Genomic DNA, 13,527 nt, shown 5'->3' on the forward strand with positions numbered 1-13,527 from the left:
CCGACATAGCGCTGTTCATACGGGCGCTTAGGTCAGTATAACTTGTGTGTGCAGGTGTGTGTTCCAAGGCAAATTAACTTTGAAATCCACTTCTTTAAAAAAATCTACTGCAAAACAACATGCCAAAGATCCTGAGAAATCTGAGCTGTAGACTTTGATTTTTCTGTCACAAGTCCTATAAACCAAAGGAATGAAAATAGGAGTTTAGAATTTGTGGCTCACTCTGTTAGAGTAAATCAGGGTTTGTGCAGGAAGTCTGCAACTTAGCTATCAAAAATTTAAGCCAAAAATTTCAAAGCTGGATATTATAAAACTAGGCAACTTGCTTTCATCTTTATGGTATCAAAATAAGTACCTCCTAAAAATCAGGTGTGTACATACAGACATGGAGGCCTAACTTTAGGCACTTGAGTTTGAATGTTTCAGTCTTTGAGTGCTAAAATACTCAACGTTCATTAATGTTTGTGAGTAGAGCTGGGCAGGAAATAGTTTTCCTGTCCTGGGAAAATATTTGGGATTTTAAAAATTTTTTACTGTCCCTTTATTGGGGTGAAAAGTTGAAATCTTGAAAATTTTCACAAATTGACAAGCCAGAAAATTCAGTTTGGGTCACTTAAAACATACTATATTTCAATTTTGACTATTTTAATTTAATTTTTTCCCCTCTAATAGTCTTAAATTTAGAAACAGAGTAGCTTCATATCAAGAAACTAGAATTATTTGTTTAGAAAATATAAAAATGGGCCACTTCAATTTCAGTGTTTTTTTTTTTTTTTTTTTTTAAACGTTTCAAGTGAAGAAATTCATGGAAGTCATCCCATACCAGTGAACAGTCTTGGTTTCAACAAATTAGTGTTTTTTGACTGGAAAGTAATTTGCCAAAATATTCCCAACCAGCTCTACTTGTAAGGCACTTGGATGCTGGGCAGAAGGGGAGTGGTATAAGTACTTAAAATGAAATTTGCAGTTCAGTTCCCTTTATTCTCTAGCTGCACCACCAGATGCTCCCTCTTTGCTCTGCAAGTTAAGTAATGGGTTTCCAGAACCCAGGAAATACCCTTAGAATTTTGCCCAAGTAGACGTTCTGCAGCATGGTAAAATAGGGACAGTCAGGCTACACAATTGCTGGTACGTTGACATGGACTTGTCTAGCTCTGCTGCATTCTCTGTGGCTCTAAAAGACTTTGGAAGCCAACCAGAGAGAGTGTCCTCTGGACAAACTGAATTATAGGGCTTGTAATGACCTAGAGGTGGTGTAAAGAAGCTATAAAAATTACCCAAAATATCTCATGAAAATTATCAGTCTCTATATAGCAAATTTAACTGCTGCATAATGGGGCGGAGGAAGGGAGAGTTGTGAAATCTCCCAGTAGATCTTTGTTGAGAAGTCCTTCCTGATATTTAGGAAAGTCTGGCTTCAGTTTCATCCTAGTACTCCTAGTTCAGAGCCCCTTATACCACTGTTAAAATTTCTTTCCCTTCTTGGTGTTTGTTTGTACTACTGTGTCCATATTCCACCCCTAGTTAGAGAAAGCTATATGTATTTAACTCTTACTTTTTTCCTAGTGAGTTAATATCTCTAGCCCCTCAATCCATTTTATTTTTTTTCTTTGATAAATAGGTGAGAGGTTCAGTGCCTCGTAATGAATTGCTGAGAACTGAATGCAGTATTTCAGTCTGGTCTCTTCAGAGCTGAGTTAGATGGGGACTGTAATCTCAATGCTGCTTTGTTTGCTGCCCAAAATTACTTCTGACTACATGTGAATCTTTGTACTTTGCTGAGTTTTCCAAAGCATTGCTGTCTTCAGGTTTCTCTGGAATGACTTTTATTTCATAATATTATTCAGAGTTGCACTTCATTTTTCTTCCTGTGCTTGACACCCAAATCATATTAGTTTTTCTTCAGCCTCATGTTTTTACAACATTTCAAAATTTAAACTTGTTTGTTTATAGCATACCTGGTACTATGGGTGTGCCCGGTGTTTTAGATGTACTTACAGCTGGAGGCAGTCCCTGAATCAGGCAGCTGAAGCTCAGAAAGGAATAAAGAACTGAGTGATGATCCAGTCATTTTCCTATTCATTTTAAGAAATTGGAAGAATCCTATCAGGTTTACTAGCCATTTAGCCTGAATGCAGTGTCGTTGAATAGGATTGTGGACTAACAAAACTCCCAATAAGACTAATAGGACATATTCCCAGTATGTTCATTAGGCCAGTATAATAATGATATATATATATATATTTACACGTTGCAAAAGTATCTTAAAAGAAATGTCTGTGTAGGCTTGAGAAGATTTATCAGATATTGGCTCTGGAATCTCAATTCTTTTGTTACTGGTTCCCAAATGTAAATATTGCAGCTGGAAAGCTAATTTTTTTCATTTGACTATTACATTAGTTTTTCCTAGTGACTGAGCTCAGAATTACACATTTACAAAGTAAGATGACTTCAGAGGCATTTACGTTCAGATCCACAACTCCTGGAGAGAGAACACTTTTCATGTTCTATAGTGTATATGCTTTGTCACCTTACAGTTTGTGGAATTAAAAAAGGAATATATAAAAATTCACACCTGCCTTCGGTAAAATGCTTGTCTCAGGTGCTATCTTAGTTGTAAACATCTAAATAGAACCCAAATCTCTGGCAGCGCCATTACTATAATGGCAATCCAAACACTACTATGCTATGGCTCCTGAAAAAGTGAGTCATGTTTTGTAAAATCGCAGCAGCATGAGACCCAAATTTAAAAAAATCTTAATCTGGAGCTGTGGTAGCAGTAGCTAAATTAGATTAGCAAACTATTTAATTTGGTTAAATATAGCTTCTGATTGGCTTTCCTCTTTCTAATTATTTCTGCTTCTGCAGATTCTCTCCTGATTATCTATTTGAAGAATTACTTTTCCCCTCCTCATCATTTCAAAAACTCATTCAATTTTGTAAACTTCAACAATAAAAATCTGAGACCTTACACGAACTTTCTTGTTTGTAAGGAAATTAAAATTCACAAAAGCTAAAGAGCTCATTTCAGTCTGTGTAGGCTTGTGGCATCTTTTGATTTAGTTAAGCTCAGATATATGCTGATAGTTGCAAGGAATATATTTAGCATTATTTGTATTCCATACAGATTTTGGTGACTGAGCATTAAGATTGCTCAAATACATTTCCTATCAGTGCAGTTACTAAAAAATTGAGGAAGTTGTCAGTTTAGGACATTACCATCCAAACACACTTTAATTCATAGCTTATTACCTAAGCGTTCTAAGGCCATGTCTACACTTACCAGGGATTGATGCTGCTGCGATCGATGCAGTGGGGGTCGATTTACCGAGTCTAGTGAAGACCCACTACATCGACTGTAGAGCACTCTCTCCGGTCAACTCTGGTATTCCACTGGGGTAAGGTAAGAGCATCTCCTGTCGATGCAGCACGTTTTAGACACCGCAGTAAGTCGACCTAAGCTACTATTCACATAGCTAGAATAGCATGACTTAGGTTGACTTACCCTGGTAGAGTAGACAAGGCCTTAGTCTGAAATGCAGGCTGAAACTTAATTGCAACCTACTATCTTAGCAATTACGCAATATATACTTAAAGAAGAGGTTACATGCACTGGTAATGAAATCTTAATTTTACTGGGAATTTAATTCATTAGATGTATGTATTGTGGGATAAAATGTACTGAAGATGTCTTTCAAATGGAAGGTGAGTTTTTTTTGCTTCTTTCCCCAGAGAATGGGAACTTAAAGCACAGACTTCCTAGAAGGCACTTTCTAGAACTTTGTTTTGTTTACTTCTGACTACAAAAAATACAAGTAAATATATACTTATTGTCCCCATCTTCTCCCAGTACTCCATATCCTAGCCCCACTTGTGCTAGTTTATTCTGAAACCTCTACCTTCAGGTTGGTAATACATAGTGTTGGTGTCTTACTCCGTGAATAAGAGGTCAGCTCTATTCTTACTGTAATTTACCTTTTGTACTGAGCCAGATCTAAATCGGCTATACTAGCAAATCCTACTAGTGTACTATTCCTTGAGTGACAAAAGCACATTGTCAGTATAACTGTCTATACTAGAGCCTTTGCTGGTATATAAGTGTTGCCCCCCGCCCCCCCAAAAAAACTGCAACAACTGATGTTGTTAAACTGGCAAAAGATTCTGTTGTAGACCTGGCATTACAAAATAATCAAATACAATTTATTGTAAGTGACCTTTACAATAATCGTAAACAGGCTTAGAATCTGTCAAAAAGACTGACTAAATGAGCTTCCAAAGATCCATTTCAGTATTAATATCTCTAATTTCTTTTAGGGGAAAAAAGTTCAATAAAAGACACTTTGTGGTGATAACTTGGACTCTCCTTTGCTTAACAGAGATGTAGAACCATTATCTGTAAGGGACCTCTGCCATTTCAAGAAAATTACAAGAAGCAATACAGATGAAATGGATTCAAGGGTTCGGGATACAGGGAATGACAGTGCCAGCACTGCCCCTCGGAGCACAGAGGAGTCTCTTTCGGAGGATGTGTTCACAGAATCGGAACTCTCTCCAATATGTGAGGAACTTGTTTCTTCAGATGAGCTTCGACAAGACAAATCTTCTGGTGCCTCATCAGAATCTGTCCAAACAATAAATCAAACTAGCGCAGAATGTTTAACACTAATTTCAGACTCCACTGATGTTCCCAATGACTTAAAATCCAGTGTTGACTTGCCTGTAAATGACAGTGGGTTTGTAACCCATATTATGGGTTCAGAAACTGTTGAAATGGCAATACAGAAGGGAGAGGACACTGTAGGGGAAAAAGTTACAGATGCCCATCAACAATCTTTGCAAGATATGCAACCCAGTAAAGAATGTGGCACAGATGTAGATGTCACAGATCAGGATGCCACACTAGAGAATATACACAAAAGAGAGGGTGAAATAAAGGAGGAATGTCTACTTTGTGAAGACATCAAAGACTCTCAAAAAAAAGAGACCATTACCAAGGGAAAACTAGTGAAAGAATTAACACGAGATTCGGACATAGACGTTGAAGAGCTTCGTGAACTCTGGAAAATTCATACTATGCAACAAACTAAGCAGCAAAGAGAAAACATGCAGCAAGATTCACAAAAAGAAATTAAGCACAAAATGGAGGTTGCAGCAGATGGACAAGCTGAAGGTAAGTGAGTCAAGGTCTAAGGTTATAGAATAAAATAAACATGCAAATTTTTTTTCAACCATCCTATCCCCCTGTCACCACAACAAAAAAGCTGCTTCTTTTAAAAGTACTAAACTTTCAATGCATTTACTAACTATTGTAGATCATTCTTAGGAAAACTTCATGTGCCTGTATGTGCATACTGAAATTTCTCCCTGGCTCGATGACAGAATATAATTCATACTACTTAGAAGCAAATTTTCTGGACCCTTTACCAAGGAGAAGGGTAACTATTGGAGGAATTGCATAACGGGAATGGGAGACTTGGATTTGCATTCTTCCAGTCACTGTCTGGACTTGTCTTCCCAGTTGTGTTTAAACTTAATGAAGAATCAAATCAGCTGATATCATGAGGACCGTGGCTGATCAATCAATGTAGAACCCAAAACAAATTGTGATCCTTGGTATGTCGGTTAAGTGATTAAATCGTGGTCTCGGGAAGGCTCTCTATGGTTGGATGAATTTCACCCTTGGTACTGAACATAAGCAATATGGCTGAGTTAAATGAGAACTCTAACTTTTTGAATTTTATAACCTTTTGGGGACTTGAATCTCTATCTTAACATAACATTACGTCAACATATATTTTTCTGCATTTTGCTTAGGCCATGTCTACACTACCACTTATGTCGGCAAAATGTATGTTGCTTGGGGTGTGAGAGAGCAAATCCCTGAGCAACATAAGTTACTGCTGCTTGTTAGGAGTGTTTTAATTATGTTGACGGGAGAGCTCTCTCGCGTCAGCATAGAGTGACTACATGAGAGCTCTTACAGCAGTGCAGCTGCATTGGTACAGCTGTTGCCAATGTAAGGTCTCTAATGTGGACATGGCCTTACTCATATTTTATCATTCCTTTATGCTTGATGCTGAATCAGAATAAGGTTAAACATACAAAAGCCCTTCCCAGCACAGGAGCCAAATAAAGAATTAATTCTCAGATGTAGAAAATGAATTTTTAGTTTTCTGCACATCTTCATTCCTGTAAAAGGTCAGTTCTTCAAGTGCTTGCCCCTCTCAATTCCATTCTAGGTGTCCACGTGCCCACGTGTGCAGCCATCGATGATTTTTGCCTTAGTGGTATCCATAAGGTCAGCTGTGGCACCCCTTTGAGTGCCACACTCATGTGTCTGTATATCAGGTGCCACCAGTCCTATGCCCTGTGTTCCTTCTTACCGCCCATGGTAAGTAGTCAGAGCATCTTTCCTTGCATAGCAAGGGTTAGTAGTTTCGTCTCTTCTGACTTCTAGCCTTAGGGCCTTGTAATTTAGTTTGTTTATAGTAGTTGGTGTTAAATAGCTGTGAAGGGTAGTTAGAAGTTAGAGTCCCATTGGGGACTTCACCCCAGGCGGAGCATACCTGGGTCTTCGGGGTTTAAGCCCTGCTCGGATTACAACAGGCCTATGCCTGTTAGGGACCCTCACAGCAGTTGCCTCAGGTGCTTGGAGGAATCACATGTTAAGGACAAGTGTCCTATCTCTAAAGACTTTCAACCCAGGACCCAGAAAGACCGTGATATCTGTTTGAGGGCTCTCCTCAGGGAGCCTGCCCTCTGACCGGCTTCTGAGTCATCCCAGCCAGACTCTACCCCTAGTATTTCAGCTTCTGTGCATAGCACACCCGCGGCACTGGTGCCCAGGAAGAAGACCAAGAAGCACGGCTCCTTGACAGCAGGCAAGACGGCCTATGAGGTACTGGGCAAAGGACCCAGTTTGGGCCGCCCCACCCACACTGGAGCCACATGGATTAGCTGCCCAAAGGATCCACCGCTGACTCCTGGGAGCAGTAGGGAACCCAGACTTGTGGTGGGATTGACGACTTCCCAGGCTCTCCCAGCACCTAGAGAGCAGAGGCCTCTACCAGCACTGCCGGCACCGCGTGTACCGCAGGAAGCAGCAAAGGCTTCCTGCGAGGGCAAGCCAGCTGCCAAGACCCTCCACGGGCAGTTGAGCGCCACCGAGCTCCTGAGCTGAGGCAGTGTTCTCCAACTCGGTGCCACAGATCTCCAAAGGGTTCAAGTACCTACATTCCCACCCACCTCCAGACTCACTGGTCATCTCTGCAGCCAATGAGAAGGACAAGCAAGGCCACCCAGTTCAATCCCCAAAAATGAAGAGGCCAAAAGACTGGACCTTTTTGGGAGGAAAATTTATTTGACAGCCAGCCTGCAATTCTGGGTGGTAACCCACCAGGCTCTCTTGAGCAGGTACAGTTTTAACTTATGGGACTCCCTGTGTAAATTCAAGAAGTCCCTCTCCCAAGATTTAGCTCAGGAATTCAGCACCCTGGTGGAGGAGGGTATCGCAGCAGCGAGGTGCTCTCTTCAAATGGCGTGGGTTGGGGCTGACTTGGCGGCTAGGGTGGTCAGGTCGGTGGTGGTCATGAGGCGCAGCTCCTGACTTCAGACTGCCGACCTGTCCCAAGAAATGCAGACCTCAATCCAGGACCTCCCATTTGAGGGGAATGGACTCTTTGCAGAGCAGACAGATGCAGGGCTGCATGGGTTGAAGAATACTCGTGTCACCCTTTTGCTTGCTCGGTCTGCATATGCCGCAGTCTGCGAGGAAGCAGTTCCAGCTGCCCTCGCCACCAAGGTCTTGGCAACCTAGCTAGGGGTCAGCAAGGAGAAAGGATAGAAAGACAAGCTTTAGTTGTTGCTGCCCCTCCTCCTGCTCACCTGCACAGCCTGGCTCAGCAAAGCGTCCTGGGGGCCAGAAGCACTCCTTTTGAAGGCGTTCTCCAGAGCGATGACCCAGTCAACTCCCCAGATCCACCTTGTTCTTTCCTTGACCCTCTTCGTCCCTACCGTTCGGCCTGGTTACGGGTCACCTTGGGCCGCTGGGTGTTAGAGATAGTATCTTGGGACTATTCCCTGAAATTCTCTGCCATGTCGGACCTGATCTCCTATGTGAAAAACCACCCGCTCACCACGGCTCACATCTGCCTGCAGTTGTTGGGCCACATGGCTACATGTACATATGTGGGCAGTCGTGCCTGGCTCCATCTCCAGTCTCTGCAAGCATGGCTGGCGTCGGTCTACATCCCCAACAGGCACGACCTAGACCAGGTAGTCAGGGTGCCAGATCACATCCAGTTGTCCCTGGATTGGTGGTTGGTGCTGGAGGAAGTTCCTTTGTGGCCCTGGCCCCGTCACTGACCCTGGTATCTTATGCTTCGGACTTCAGCTGGGGAACCCACCTGGGCAAGCTCAGCACGCGGGGCCGCTGGTTGCGGGATGATCTGGCCCTCCATATCCACATCGGGGAGTCCAGAACGGTTTGCCTGGTCTGCCAGACTTTCTTGCCCCCACCTGAAGGGCAAGGTGGTGCAGGTCCTGACGGACAATACCACTGCAATTTATTACATCATTTATTATTCTCCGCCTTTGGGACTTTTGTGTGTCATGTCGTTCATCTGGTAGCGACGCACCTGCCCAAGACCAGGAGCGTATTAGCAGATCACTTAGCAGGACCTTCTTGTCCCGCCACGAGGAGGTGGCCAGTACAATCTTCCAGAAGTGGCGGACTCCCTAGGTGGACCTTTTCGTGTCCAGGCAGAACAGGAAATGCCACATGTTCTGTTCGATCCTGGGGATGGACTAGGCCTCCCTGTCAGACACATTTCTCATCCCAGGGACTCTGATGTATGCCTTCCTGCCAGTTCCGTTGATTCACAGGGTCCTCATAAAGATCCAACAGGACAGGGAGCAGGGGTTCTCTCAACAGATTTTTTTTTTTGGTGCCCTCAGAGCGTGGCCACCAAATTTTTCCTAAAATATTTAATTAACTTAAGGAAAAACAAATACAATGATTTGGACATGTATATGTGCATATTTATTTGTTTATGTAGGGTTTTTTCAGACTCGGTAATAAAAATTGACAGTTGTCTCTATTTACTGGACATAAATAGAATAGAAACACAAATAAGGTGCTTTGCATGTTTTCTTTTTTGTTTTTCTTTTTTGGTTACGCTTTTTTCCCCCTAAGACTTGCTAGCTGGTAAGTCTTCTGCTGGGAAGCGATATTTGTATCTTTGTTAATATCACTTTTCACAGCAGACTTACTCAGCCCTGGAATGCCCTGGGACAAATTTAAGCCCTGGATGGGGAGGTGGGCAGGGAAGCAGTGGGGCTCAGGGACAATGCGTGGGGCAGGTAGGGAGTGGTGAGCCTGGAGCCAGAACCTGCCACAGCGTGGACAGAGCCAGACGCCCCATGGCCGAAGCCTGCCGCCCCTACCCCCGGAGAAAGTGGAGAATTCACCAGCTGCCTGCACCTCAGTGTTTGTTTCCAGAGGGGGGCAGGGCCCAACCACTCCTGACAGCTGTTTGAGATGGGCCACTTCTTTGTGTCCTCCCATCCCCATCATACCCCAGGAGGCTGTGGCCACAAAAAAAGGCCCTGGTGGCTGCATATGAGAAACACTGTACCTAATAGCCCTCACGTGGCCTCACCAGCACTGGTTCGGCACACTACTGGACCTTTCGGTAGCTGCCCCGCTGCAGCTGCCCCTTTGGTTGGATCTGCTGTCCCAGAACCACGGCAGCCTGGGGGCACTATACTTGACAGCATGACTAAATGCGGACAAACGGGAATGCTCGGCCCGGGTTCAGCAGGTCTTGTTGGGTAGCAGGAAACCCTCCACCAGAGCAACTTACCTGGCCAAATGGAAAAGGTTCATGTGCTGGGGCTCGGAATGATGTATCCTGGCTGAGCAGGCCCCTGCAAGAGATCTTGGATTATCTTCTGCACCTCAATCTCCAAGGTTTGTCCCTGTCATCAATCAGGGTCCACCTGGCCACTTTTTCTGCTTTCCACCCTCCGTTCCGTGGCAATTCAGTCTTCGTTCACGACACGATGGCCCGGTTTTTGAAAGGTCTGGAGCGTCTCTGGCCGCACGTCCGGAATCCCATCCCTGCCTGGGACCTGAATCTCGTGCTGTGAAGACTCCTGGGGCCTCCCTTTGAGCCTCTGCTTCCTGATCTCTCCTGCTTTTCTTCTGGAAGGTTTTGTTTCTGGTTGCGATATTGTTGGCCCACAGGGTGTCCAAGATCAGGGCGCTTACTTCAGAACCGCTCTATGCAGTATTCTATAAGGATAAGGTCCAGCTGCATCCGCAACCGGTGTTTCTACCCAAGGTAGTTTCCCAGTTTCATACCTGCCAGGATACATACTTAATGGTTTTTCCCGAAGCCTCCTAAATCAGAAGAGCAATGCATGTTGTGCGCCTTGGACGTCAGGAGGGCACTGGCCTTCTGCATTGACAGGACAGAGCCATTCCGTAAGTTGTTGCAGCTGTTCGCTGCAGTGGCAGACAGAATGAAGGGTCGCCCAATGTCTGCTCAAAGGTTTTTGTCCTGGATCGCTGCCTGCATATGTTTCTGTTATGAGCTGGCAAACATGCCTCCGCCAGCAATAGTGACAGCACACTTGTCTAGGGCATCATTAGTGGCCTTCCTGTCGCAGGTTCCAATCAAGGAGATCTGTAGGGTCGCTACCTGGTCGCACAGTCACATCTCATTAAGCACTTACCCAGCAAGCTCGAGACAACGCTGGCTTTGGTAGAGCAGTGGTGCAAGCTGCACGACCGTGAACTCTGAGTCCACCTCCATGGACACTGCTTGTGAGTCACCTAGAATGGAATTGACAGAGCAAGCACTCGAAGAAAAAACGCTTGCCTACCTTTTCGTAACTACTGTTTTGAGAGGTGTTGCTCATGTCCATTCCATTACCTGTCGTCCTGCCCCTCTGTCGGAGTTGCCGGCAAGAAGGAACTGAGAGGGCATAGGGCCAGCGGTGCCTGATACACTGATGCATGAGCACAGCACTGGAGGCACCACAGCTGACCCTACAGATACCGCTAAGGCAAAAATCTCCTTAAGGTGTGCGCACACCTAGAATGGAATGGACATGAGCAACACATCTCGAAAAACAATAATTACAAAAAGGTAGGTAACCGTTTTTTGTGTGGTTTTAGTTGCAAATTACTGCAACAATCTTTGATTGTAACTCAGATCAAAACTTGCAGTTTGTCAAGAATGTAAAATCTCTGAATATTTGGCATTATTTCTAAATCCAATCTTCCATGTTTTGTGGTTTTGTTTTTTTAATTTTCTGGTCATTTTATGATGCACTAATGGAGATGAACCAATACTTTAAACCATGCACTATGTATTTGTTTTTTAAAAAAACAGGATAGTACTTATATGAAACATAAACTCTGAAAGAATGTTCACATTCAAGCCAGTCCCCTGTATATCATTAAAAGTACCAATATGTTTAATTACAATATATTTTGGGCTGGCTGGACTTCATTTTATATTTCAGCATTTAGTGTGCCTAGCCATTTGATCCAGTTACAGAAGTAACTGCATTTTGAAAGGCCAACTCATATAATCGTTGCATCATTCTGTGGTAATAAGTTTGACTTTAATACCCTAAATTGCTATGGAAAGTGTTATATTACACAATATGACCTCTAGCTGGGCTTGGCAATTTTGGATTGTATCTTTAGTAAGATCATGGGGGTAAGTATTTCCATGGCTCCCATCCCCACAGCTTAATATTGTTACTAATAGTCCCATTATTGCACTAGGCACTATTCAGAGCCTTTTGAAAGGACATCACATATTTAATGACATTGTGAAAGTACAGTTCAGTTTGCAGAAAAATGCTTGCAGAAAAATATATAGACTAACAAAACTTTGTTATAGTGTCATGTTATACGTTTTCATAAATGATCTGAAAAAAGGGGTGAACACAGGTGTCAAAAGCTTTGAAGACTATACTAAATTATTCAGGATAAGTACAAAGCTGACTGTGAAGAGTTACAAAGGGATCTCACAAAATTGGGTGACAGGGCAAAAAATGAAATTCAGTGTTAAGTGCAAAGTAATGAACACTGGAAAACACAATCCCAACTATACATACAAAATGATGGTGTCTAAATTAGAAAGCTCTTGAAGTCATCATAGGTAGGTCCCTGAAAACATCTGTTGACTGTGCAGTGGCAGTCAAAAAAGCTAACTATGTTAGGAATCCACTAGGAAGGGGATAGATAATAAGAAAATATTATAATGACTTTATATAAATCCATCGGTATCCCCACACCTTGAATATTGTGTACAGGACTGGTCTCATCTCAAAAAAGATGTATTCGAATTGGGAAAGATACAGAGAATGACAATAAAAATGATTAAGGGTATGGAACTGCTTTTATATGAGGAGAGATTAGAAAAGAGGTGACTAAGGTCAGGGTTAGGATAGAGGTCTATAAAATCATGACGATATGGAGTAGGTGAATAGGGGAAGTGTTGTTCTTTGGGTGTTGCTCATGTGTGTTCCACAGTAGGTGTGCATGCTCACCACGTGCACCGGTGCCGGAAGCTTTTCCCCTAGCAGTACCCGTAGGGGGGGAGTGCCCCCCGCGACCCTGGAGTGGCGCCTGCTTAGCACGGTATAAGGGGAGCTGCGTGCTCCCCCCACCTTCAGTTCCTTCTTGCTACCAGTGAAGGTGCATCGGAACTGCTCGGCTCCAGCCTTGCTGCAGCTTGTCCCCAGAACTCTTCGTTCAGTAGTACCTGTAGTCAGTTTAGTTTTCAGTGAAGTTTAGTCAGTTAGTGAGCCCAGGCCAGGTATGCCCCAGGATTTAAGTCATGTGGCTCCTGTAGGTGTTCTATGCCAAGGAGTGACCCGCACACAGATTGTCTGCGCTGCTTGGAAGAAACCCATATCAGCAAAAGGTGTAAGATCTGCAAGTTGTTCGAGCCCCAGACTAAAAAAGAAAGGGACATTAGACTCCGGGCCATCCTGATGGAGTCAAAGCTGGCCCTGACCCCGGCACATTGCTCCGATCCAGTACCCGGCACCACGCCGTCAGTGCTCGGAGACCCTCTGGTACCTTTGACTAGTCAGCAACGCTCCCCTTCCACGGGGCATGCCAAGAGGACCGGAAAGACTCCCTCTTTGCAACGGCACCAAGGGAAGTTGGGAACAGAGACTAGACCTGTGTCGGGTAGTCCTTTGTCCCCATCGGGCCGTAGGCCTCCGACTCATGCGGAGCAGAGTAGCCCGGCCCCTTCAGAGCAGACCTCTCTGGATGTCCGGATGCCATCTATGCCCGAAGCCCTCCAGGCAGCTAAGGACGTCATGCTGGTGCCGCCAGCGCCGCCGATGTCTGCCCCATGCTCCAGAGGCAAGCCGCCGCTGGAATCGCCAGAGTCACCGCTGGCCCAGTACTGGTCTCGGTCGAGAGAACGTTCCTGACACCGCTCACCGCCCAGTGACCGTTCAGGGCCCAGTCCTTGTGGATCGTCCTTGACG

The 13,527-nt window shown here is 44.3% G+C and overlaps 1 protein-coding gene across 6 annotated transcripts in view; it reads left to right on the plus strand.

Annotated features, from left to right (window-relative positions):
* Positions 1–13,527, plus strand: part of OXR1 (oxidation resistance 1) — a 509,161-nt gene that overhangs the window by 415,951 nt on the left and 79,683 nt on the right. For all 6 annotated transcript variants that reach the window (XM_034763479.1, XM_034763478.1, XM_034763477.1 and 3 more), the window contains one exon: positions 4,377–5,170. In XM_034763479.1, the coding sequence (XP_034619370.1) occupies positions 4,377–5,170 (794 nt within the window). The remainder of the gene's footprint in view (positions 1–4,376; positions 5,171–13,527) is intronic.

The sequence above is a fragment of the Trachemys scripta genome, chromosome 2 (assembly GCF_013100865.1).
Source record: "Trachemys scripta elegans isolate TJP31775 chromosome 2, CAS_Tse_1.0, whole genome shotgun sequence".
In the NCBI taxonomy this organism is placed as follows: domain Eukaryota; kingdom Metazoa; phylum Chordata; order Testudines; family Emydidae; genus Trachemys; species Trachemys scripta.